The 10998-nt window shown below is 35.3% G+C and overlaps 1 protein-coding gene across 3 annotated transcripts; it reads left to right on the plus strand.

The window, feature by feature from the left end:
- Positions 1-265: 265 nt before the first annotated feature.
- Positions 266-3627, plus strand: GAE1 (UDP-D-glucuronate 4-epimerase 1). Of its 3 annotated transcripts, none has more exons than XM_089815005.1 (2): positions 266-842; positions 2169-3627. In XM_089815005.1, exon 2 carries the CDS (start codon positions 2186-2188, stop codon positions 3473-3475), a length of 1290 nt encoding a protein of 429 aa, XP_089671131.1. In that variant the 5' UTR covers positions 266-842; positions 2169-2185; the 3' UTR covers positions 3476-3627. The 3 variants fall into 3 exon arrangements, with proteins under 3 accessions (XP_089671131.1, XP_089671132.1, XP_089671130.1); XM_089815006.1 differs by lacking the exon at positions 266-842 and adding an exon at positions 891-1023; XM_089815004.1 differs by lacking the exon at positions 266-842 and having other exon boundaries at positions 2162-3627.
- Positions 3628-10998: the final 7371 nt, after the last annotated feature.

The following is a 10998-nucleotide window of genomic DNA, read 5'->3' on the forward strand; positions in this document are numbered from 1 at the left end:
TTCCACGACATAAAATATATAAATACAGCCATACGGCCATCAAAATGTCCCCAACAAAGGAGCCATTTCCCATGCTGCACAATCTAGTCAATTTTTGCTGGCGCATGTCATCCTGGAAGTGGCAGTGTAGACAGCTTTTTTATTCAGTGACATCACATGTAAACCGTGTATTTGCCAGATTTTCCACCTATTTCGCCACAACGATAGGTTTATTAGGTGTAAAAGCTATAACTAAAAGTGCCAACTTGGGATTCTCTCCTCCACTGAAAAATGGGTCTATCAAGCTTAAAAGTTTGAAAACTCTAGGAGGATTCAAATAATCTCTAGGCACAAACGGTGTTCACGAACTCCAAGCTCTCTGGAATGAATCTACACCCTAGAATGTCCAGTCATAGAAGGAATTATGACGAGAGCCCGATTCACTGAATGTAGAGAGAGGCCCTTATAACGTTCACGAGGCCATAGATAGCTCCTGATAAATGACATGCAAGAAATCTTGTGATCTCTGGTAAGTACCGCTATCTTAAGTTGTAGTTAAACTATTAAAGAAGCAGAAGAACGTTGGAAGTGGGCACGTGGAGAGGCATTGTGGAGTGCAAGGCAAGGAAGGATAAATTCTAGTAATTCGCCTTTGACCATTCTAAAAGAGGAAATGAGCAGGTGATTTGGATGAAAAACCTGCTGCCTGCTGACAAATTCGAGAACAACTCATGTTGATCATAAGGAGGTTATCTGCATTGTAAAGGAGGCGTGTTTGTTGCCTCTCACCAATCCTTGAAGAAAAGCAGATCCAATCTCAACTCACATGTTTTCGGTTTGATTTGTGGCTTCCCACCTCACTGGTAAGATGTCTGACCTATATAAATGTGTGTGTACTTGTTGTTTTGTATCGATTGTTATAGGGGATTTAAAATGCTTCTCATTTCATGTCTACCCATTTGCTCGTTTCCTGCAATGAAGAGATCCAAAATGGTACAACATGCTGTGTGCCCTATTTTGGGCACGGACTAATTAGGGTTTGAGGTACTTTTATTCGGTTGTTTTTTTCAATCACCTGGGTATTGTGCTGATTACATTTATTCCTCGTTTTTTTAATGAGTTGTGGATAACTGCTGGCTGTGTGTGTTCAGCAGTTAGATCTGCCATTGTCTTTTGGTGCCCTATTTTCTTCGCTTAATAAATTTTGAAATTCGTTCATGACATTTAGTATCATCCTCGAGTTCTGTTGAAGAGTTCGGTTTTTTTGTTTTAAAAATCCAGATCGGATGATTTTAGGAGGAGATTAACATTAGATTAACAGTTCTAGTCCTGACCCGTGTAAATATATTGTTTTTTATCTTGGTAAATATGGGCGTTGGAAGTAACGTGTGCCCTTTTCAGATCCTTGCCCCTTTTCATATTGATTTAATAAACTTTCATCTCAGCCCTTCTTTACATTTTCTGTACTATTGGCTCAACTCTGGGTGTGGGTAGAGCAAATGAGATAGCCCATAGCATAACATTTCTGCCTTACACTCAGTCCAAACCTTCTTCAAATGCAATTTGTAGATCTTGTCTTTTAGATGTCTTTCAAATTGGTGGCCTTGTAAACGTTGCCCGATGTGAATATGAAATGTCAGAAGTGATGTGAATATGAAATGTTAGAAAATGAATATGCCATACCCTGCTTAGGGCAATTGTTACATTGTTCAGCTTACCTCTTCTACAGATGATTAGATGGCTTCTCGTGTCTGTTCTAAGCTAGTTGTGATTTTGCAGTTCCATTGGACACGAGTGAATTTCTTTCTTTTTTCAGCCCAATGCAAGGATCGTGTTCTTTTATCTTCTAATCTGCAAGCATATAGTAAAAGGGGATACGGTGTAGCTTAACTGTAGGAAATGTTTGTATGATAACTGAAAATCAGATCAGTTGTTTGGTTTTGTTCTGGTCTTGCCTGGTTTTTATCGGCACATTTGCATTTTTAACACGTCAAAAGAGTACAATATGTATGGTCTTCTCGTATTTACTTTGCTTGATTTGGGATTTGGCAGAGGCAAAGGAATAGATTTCTTTCTCATCTGAAAGCACATTTTTTGTTTTCCTTCTTTACAGTGTTGAAATTTGAGTTTTTTTTATCAATACTAGGTGGAAAGAGGCTAATTTGTGGGAACATCTTTTTCCATGCCAGGTAATGCATCTGCTGCAATGCCTACCTCTATTCAAGATAATTTTCCCTCTACTCCAGGCAAAGTAAAGATAGAAAGGGGTAACCATTTTAACCGTCAACTGAACCGGTGGCTTACTTCATCAGCCACATTCTTCTTCTGGGCTCTCTTTCTTATTGCACTGACTGCATCCTACTTGTGTTTAAAGACATCTCTGGATATAGGCAGCACGAAACACATTTCGACATGGGGCGGTCCTCAATGGGAGAAAAAGGTGCAACATTCTTGCCAAGCAAAGAGACCTGGAGGGATGGTGGTATTAGTTACAGGGGCTTCTGGATTTGTGGGAACACATGTATCCCTAGCTTTGAAGAAGAGAGGAGATGGAGTTCTTGGACTGGATAATTTTAATGATTACTATGACACATCCCTGAAAAGAGCCCGAGAAGGTCTTCTGAAGAAGCATGGAGTGTTTGTTATAGAAGGAGATATAAATGACAGCATGCTCTTAAATAAGTTGTTTGATGTTATTCCATTTACCCATGTCATGCATCTTGCAGCACAGGCGGGTGTAAGATATGCCATGGAAAATCCATCTTCTTATGTCCATAGCAACATTGCAGGGCTTGTCATCTTGCTAGAAGCTTGCAAGGCAGCTAACCCACAGCCAGCTATTGTATGGGCATCTTCTAGTTCTGTTTATGGCCTCAATAATAAGTCGCCCTTTTCAGAAATTGATAGAACTGATCAGCCAGCCAGTCTCTATGCAGCGACAAAGAAAGCAGGGGAGGAAATCACTCACACATACAATCACATATATGGGCTTTCTATTACAGGGTTGAGGTTTTTTACAGTGTATGGGCCATGGGGGCGACCTGACATGGCGTATTTTTCTTTCACAAGAAATATATTGCAAGGAAAACCCATAACCATTTACAGAGGAAAGAATCAAGCAGATCTTGCTAGAGACTTCACTTATATAGATGACATTGTGAAAGGTTGTGTTGCATCGCTTGATACTGCGACCAAGAGTACTGGAAGTGGAGGAAAGAAGAAAGGACCAGCACAATACAGGATCTTCAATTTGGGAAACACTTCACCTGTGACTGTGCCCAAATTAGTGAATATTCTTGAGAGACATCTGAAGGTGAAGGCTCGGAAAAACATTGTTGATATGCCAGGAAATGGTGATGTGCCCTTCACTCACGCTAATATAACACTTGCAAAAATGGAGTTAGGTTACAAGCCAACTACGGACTTGCAAAACGGTCTAAAGAAGTTTGTTAAATGGTATCAGAATTACTATGGGTATTCCTACAGTAAAATGTAAGACCTTGATTTTGTTTATTTAAATTTTGTTTTTTAGCCCCAAAAAATATGGCTTAGCTTAGCCATTAACTAAAGCTAATTTTGACTTTCTTATAGCTGTGAGTTTTTCCTTACATTCGGCTACTAGTAATTGATTTGAATCATTCGATTGTATGTCGTAAGAGTTCTTGCAATTTGTGTAGTCGTCAGGGGTTCCTTAATTATATTGACAGGCATTTTAACAATAAAGTGTACTTTTAGGAAAAGCAAGCAAATTCAAGCATTGACATTGCCAGGCAACTGGTGGTTTCTAATTCATTTCCTCAATGAAAAGCTCAAATTATTTTTGATTAGATTTGTGCGCATGATTTACATTTCATTTATCACAACATAGTTCTTCCCGTACTGGTCTGTCATTAGCAACTATATCAGGAATTTTTTGGCATATCAATATATAAAGATATTATTGACAAAAAACCAAACCAAATATCAGTAACCCAAAAGATGAAGAAAATTATTAAATAGAAAAGTGAAATAGCCGATGTTTTTAACATTCAAAGCCATCCAAATTGCATAGCGACACTGTGAAATGAAATCAAATGAAATTTGAAATTTAGATGTCTTTTTGAAATTGGCTGATTACAGATAATTTTAATATAGATCTCCTTAACAATGTTACAAAAGATCAGTGTCTGAACGATGGTGAACCCTTCATGAATAATGCACAACTAAGGTAAGAAAGACCTGTTAAACCTACCATTTCACCATAACTATCAAGTTCAAGAGGCTAATCAATTGACAACAACAGTCTGCCCAACCTCTCCAAGTACCTCATAAGTTCACAGTAGTAGCAACTATCATGCTTGAGATTTCAGGATAACCATGTTTTTGTCGAATGGTCGATAATTCTTCTAATAGTTTATAATTTCTCTAATACTTAGCCTTTTTGGGGTTTGAATTGAGAAAAAAGTAAAGCATTTACATGAATTGTAGAAATCTGATAGCTTTCATTTCCTCAAATGTTACAAGCATGGTAATGAAATCCATAATAACTGATCGCAGTACTAATAATGAGGCCCCTGGGCACCATATTGATTAGGAACTACACAAATCACAACAACATGACATGATCATATTAATCAATGATCATAAGAAGATTCTAAATCACACAAGGATAGTTATATATGAAGACAATGCTGACACCAATTTCAAATGTTAAGACACACATAAATTCACCATACAATGACTTCAATGATACAACCATGTTGAGTGAATTAAGGACAACAATACCTATTGATAAGTAGAGTTGAGTACTAACATTAGCCAAGAATTGAAATGCACGCACTGGAATACAATAACAAAGACAGAAAGTAACGTTGATGCAACATTTAAATGGATCACATGCTCTTTAATGACAACAGAAAACCAAAATATTCTGGGCATGCAGATCAATTCGATTGTTATGTGAAAATGAATAAATTTATGTTTATAACAGGTCAAATAGTTTTTGAGATTTATTAACAGTCAGCCAAATGTTAGAAGGATCAAAATAAGAGATGGACTCTGTCAAAGTTCCTGGTTGAAGTGGGCATATTTTAAAATGGGATGAAGTAGAGATGAAAATAGGGAAGGGAGGGAAGAAGTAGAAAAACAAATATTGGTTGAAAGAGAGAGGGGTGGTGGAGAATTTTGAGATAGGAGATAAATATAGTGAAGAAGTTGTAAAGTTGTAGGTAGGGAATGAATGGAACACTTTAGTCACAAAGTTGAAACACCTTGACATCAAGAGACAAATATTTGACCATATGTGTAGCTCCTCCAATGGAGTCAATGAAATTTGTGAGTCTATATTAAGATTTTGACAATTGAAAGTAAAATTTTAACTACATTCAAGGGAATGAATGGAACACTTTAGTCACAAAGGTGAAACACCTTGACATCAAGAGACAAATATTTGACCATATGTGTAGCTCAGCCAATGGAGCCAATGAAATTTGTGAGTCTATATTTAGATTTTGACAATTGAAAGTAAAATTTCAACTATATTCGAGGGAATGAATGGAACACTTTAGTCACAAAAGTGAAACACCTTGACATCAAGAGACAAATATTTGACCATATGTGTAGCTCAGCCAATGAAGCCAATGAAATTTGTGAGTCTATATTTAGATTTTGACAATTGAAAGTAAAGTTTTAGCTACATTCGAGCACTTTTCATATTCTAGTCTAAAGGCATTGACTAGATTCAAAGGTAGGGAGTTAAAAGTCTAAACCCAATTTTATGTCACACGAGTCATTAATTCACTTTTGTGAACCATTTGATTCTATTTTTTAAAACACATATTTACTACAATAATATTATTATTTTTAAAATATTACTTTTTTCTTGCCTAAATAAATAATAGTAATATTAGAAAATTAGAAGAGAAGAATCATATAATTTTAAAAATATTATATTAACAATTTATTATGGAATTAATTTTTATTTTGTGAAAAATTAATTAACAATTGATTATTATATGATTTTATGTTTTTGTCAAAAATTAAATAATAACATTAATACATCTCATGTATAATTAAAATTAGTTTTATTATATTTACATCATTCAAAAATTTGATGCAAGTTTTAAGTTTTAGATTTAATTCAACTGATAATGGAGACTATTTAATGTGTGAATTTTTTAAAATTTTATAATAGAAAATTAATTTTATATCTTAGTAAAACTTGTATAGTATACGTTAGAGTAATTAGATGTTTTTTAATTAACTCTATTTTACTTAAGCTAAACTTTAGACATATAATAATTAATTCTTTTATAAATTATTATAATGCAACCTAGGTTACATTTTAGGGTTTTGATTTCCTTTGTAAGAATTGATCTCCTTCTAATTACTGATTCATTCACTTTTGCTTAATAACAATATATTTTTTTGCTCATCAAGAATGTTAGAAAGTCACATCTGTGAATTTGGAAATTTCAGCATCCATAGATTTTGCTCCTCTCTTTCTATGACAGGTGTTTGCATGTAGGTGATTCTTGGGAGTTGTGGGGTTGCTCTTTCATCAACTTCAACATGGTATTAGAACTTCATACTTTCATGCCCCTATTCTCTTCATGAGAAGTTTGACTTTAGTTTTCAAATCTGTTATTTTTTAGAAGTTTTTCTAATAGATCTGGTGGATCCCTATTTTTTAGTGCACTTTGAGCCCAAACAAACCTCACCATTGGTTTTGTAGCCCCAAAAACTACTATTTTCATATAAAATTTGTTCAATTTGGAGACAATTGCAATTTGAAGGAAAACAAAATTTGCCTCCAGATTTGGCATGTTTCTCGAGGCAACAATTTTTTTTTTATCATAATAAAATTTACTTTATTGAAAACAAAAATAATCAAGGCATGCTTTTTTGAAAAAAAAAATTCAACAAAAATTCAAAAAGCACCTTTTAAAAAAATGCATGATTTTTTTTTTTTTTGAAAGTGAAAGGTATGTCAAAAAAGTACCGACACATGTGCAGGTGTGATGTCAACAATTTTGGAGCCAAAATTTGACAGTCATTTAACCATCATTTCTTTAATTTGTTTTGTCTTAAAGACCTATTGACAATTTTTTCGCCATACCTTGGGCATACAGAGGTATTTTTTAACAAATCTCATATTGTCAGAAAGCTCTTCCAAGTTTGTCATGATGATGCCGGTTATTTGGACTTTTGATTCTGTTTGGTTTCCTGTTTATGTAATTAAAGTCAAGGGTTTTTTTGGCACTTTGGAAGACATATCTTGAGCAGTCGATCTTTGATTTAAGAATTATTTATATTGTTGAAAAGGTCTTTCAAAGCTCTTTCCATTGATGCTAATTGTTTTTCTAGATTATTCTCCAAGCACATTCTATTTAGTTTTTTGCATTTTTGTATTCTAGTGGATATCTTGGTTGTTTTAGGTCACGGGATCAATTTTGTTGCTTCAAATGATTTGTCATGGGTTTTACTATCTGTTATCTCAGCCTTATGTCTCGTCTGGTATTTGTAGATGTCATTTGTATGCATTTTTGCAAACACACTGAGATAAAATGTCATATTGCATCTATATTTTTGTTTCAATTGGTTTGTCTTGTTTTGTCTTCTAATTCAAGCAGTGTCATCTGAGGACACTAAAACAGATTATTTATTCTTCAGATTCACCATATTGTTGAGCCGTCATTTTGCACGATGCTTAACGACATGAATCCTTTTGAACTCCTCTCTTAAAAAGCTAATCTGGGATCAACTCCAAGGTTCTAGGCAATCTTGTGACCTACTGGAATCCGTTCAGTAGAAGATAAATGTATTTGTTCACAGGGAGGCCTTTGCTGGTTCTGACCAATTTCGAATAAGATGTAGAATCTGCTTGCTATCTCAAAAAGAATAACCATACAAAAAGAAATATATTTTTAATATTTTTCTATTTTTTAATGAATGTAGTTTTAACTATGCAATTATATGAATTCCTAATTTAACCAAGTGTTTGTAAAAGCAAATAACAAAGATAGGGTAACAAGAAGTTTAAGAAAATAACTTGAAAAGTAAATTCCTAACGAACATAAGCCACGGGAACAACACGTCTGCGAGTTAAGCCTTTGAAAAGATCGATAGGTAACCAAAGAAAATAGGTGCAACGCTTCCTTAATTTCGCTGATGCAATTGTAGATGGGAAGTCACTAACTGTAAGATGTTTCACTTTTCATCTAATCGCAAGGCCATGGAAAGTGTGCTCGTGTGAGACAAAAAGCTATGCAAGAACAATATGGTGATCTCTTCTCCAACTAAGTACGTCAGCAAAATTCGTAAACATGTGGCAAACACCATAACTAAAAGATCGCTCAATCAAAATAACACAATAAAACTATTGACTCAATTACACTCCATGAACATACATTCACAAAATACAACACACTCAGGCAAGAATAACTACACTCCGAATGAGAGCACAAATAGCATATATTATTACATCAAAATAATGACCTGAAATACATATTACATTCCTAAATTTATAAGAAATTCTCTCCTCAATTTGTGTTGAGAGTGAGAGATCTCATTAGGCAAACATATGCTTTTAAACTAATAAAATAAATCTATTTATGTACAAACTGACTCTCTAACTAGTGCTAAGTAGGACTCCACCCTTATTTATATCATTTAATTGGTGCATGAGCCTTTGCATGTCTTAAAACAAAGAAAGCATGAGAAAATAAGAAGAAGAATGCCATTAGATGATGTAGGAGTCTCTAGAGATGCAAAATAGAAGCTCCACCTTTACTAGGTGTTTGTAGGAGTTAAACTGCTGTCAGAATGCATTTTCGATGCATGGAAAGCTCTAAATTTGGAATTGGTAGTTAACTGTTGGCATAGCTCTAAAATCTTTAGAAACTTCAAGCACACCTTTGGAGAAGTGCACCTCGGAAGAAGCGCACCTTGCACACTTAGCGAACCTCGAAAGATAGGTCCAAAAAATGCAAAATTTTACCAAGTGTCAAAACTTAAATTCTAGCTTCTGGGTTTTGTTCCCCTTCATACCAAAGCTATGTATGGGTATTTGCTCTTGAATTTTTCAATAATCTCTGTCACTTGGGTTGCATCCATAAAATCTAAAGCTTCATATTTATCTTTTACCTTTTGTTGATAATTGCCTACCTCTATGCGAGTCTCTACAAAATTTGTCAATTTCACATCTAATTCTAGTAATGCCTCTTCGGTCTTAAATGCTTGTCTAATATCTTCATCAGTGGAGGCTTCTTCAAAAGTCTTCCAGAATTGTTCTACAACTACTTGCACAATCATAAGTCTATCCCTTAACTTATCTTCAAAAATATCAAGGCAAGCATCACTGTAATATCTTTTTGCTTCCAAAATTTGCTCCTGGGTTTGATCCTTGAGCTTATGAATATCCACATGTAATGTCTCCATTTCTTTATTGCCATCCAAAATCTTTTCTATCTAGTCATCTATTTTATCTAACTCATCTACTGTATATACATCCATCAGCATTCGATACCTTTGACCTTTTATCAACTGCAATGCTCGAAGGTCATTTCCCCAAGTATGTACATCGTCCATTAATCCAAAATCCTAGTTCAATATAGCAACCAACTTATCTACATTACTCCACATGTGGTGAATCAATTTGATATTTCCTTATATGATTTCCACACCTTTTTCTTCAAAACTTTCTTGCCATTGCTAACAAGGTTTCAAAAATGGATCTAATTGTATAGTCTCCTTATCCCTCTTATCAAGTATTTCTTCTAAAGTCTCCTCGATATTTTCTGGATCCAACGGACCAACTACTTTGTTTAAATAACCTCTTAGGATTTCATTCTACTTCTGGAGGTTTAACAACTCAGACTCATCATGTTCTAAGTGCCTAAACACTTCTTTGATTCCCGTAGTAACCATTAGTTTGGTAGTATCCACAATGTGTTTTCCAAGCAAGACCTCCTTGATTTGATAATCTTTTGGAGTCAAATCCTCAATATCTACATGTAGAGGAGGAATAGCAACATGGGAAAACAAATACTGATTTTGATAACTCATAACAGAGGCTAATGTTTGTGCATCACCAACAGGTGGCTCTGGTTTCTTAAGAGCTTCAACTAATTCTCTCATTCCCTCTTCCTTAGTACAATACAACTACCTTTTGTGTCTAACCATCACCTATTTTCTTAACCATCTTGGAGTATCTTCCATCAGAGATTTATCTTTAGATAAAGAAGGAGCTTGTGTCGCCAGACCTTTTCCCTTATCACTCCTCTTCGGAGTCTTCTCCTTTTGTGAGAGATCCGCATCAGGCATCTCTGTGTCTGTTGAGTCTAGAGTTCTCACCTCTGTATCTTGAGAAGTCAATTGAGGTTCCTCATATATTTTTCCCTCTTCTGATACTTCATTAACAAATATTTCGTGTGGCTCTTTTTCTTGTTTAGCTTGCACCTATTCTTCATTACCTAAAGGGAGAGGAGTAACCAAAGCTTTATCCAAACAAGATAAATCTTGACTTGATGATGATGGTGGAGCAATTTTGGGTCCTTGTGGCTGAGGCAAAAATTGACTCCAATCCTCTTGTGGAGGTTGATTTGTCAGAGTATCCCTTATCTTGTTGCCTACCAACTCAGTGCCTATAGGCATGAAATAAAAAATTTGACATATGAAATTCATCAACCCCTTGGTCTTCTTGCTCATCAATCCATTGTTGTAACTCATCCTTCGAAGTTGTAGCCTGAATAGGTTGTGTGGGAATGTATGGTGATGTTATAGTGGAGCTTCTTCTCCGCTCTACCTTTGTAGCCCTAGCAAGACGAGTCCTTTGACTCAGGGAAAGATCATCCTCCTCATCTTAATCATCCTCTTCTTCCTCTTCTGGGACTGATGGAAAAGGAATAACCTTTCTTATCACCTCTTGTCTCCTTGTCCTCCTAATCAGATTTTTCATCTTTCTCTTCTTGGTGACCGATGGGGAGGCTTCTTCCTCTTGAGAAGGTAGAGACACTTCCTTTGCTTCTCCTTCAGCTTCTT

Source organism: Cupressus sempervirens, chromosome 2, assembly GCF_028749045.1.
Source record: "Cupressus sempervirens isolate cs-2001-9-10 chromosome 2, ASM2874904v1, whole genome shotgun sequence".
Lineage (NCBI taxonomy): Eukaryota > Viridiplantae > Streptophyta > Pinopsida > Cupressales > Cupressaceae > Cupressus > Cupressus sempervirens.

Coding starts and splice junctions, on each gene's coding strand:
- GAE1 (XM_089815004.1), top strand. CDS start 2,162: ATGCCAGGTAATGCATCTGCTGCAATGCCTACCTCTATTCAAGATAAT.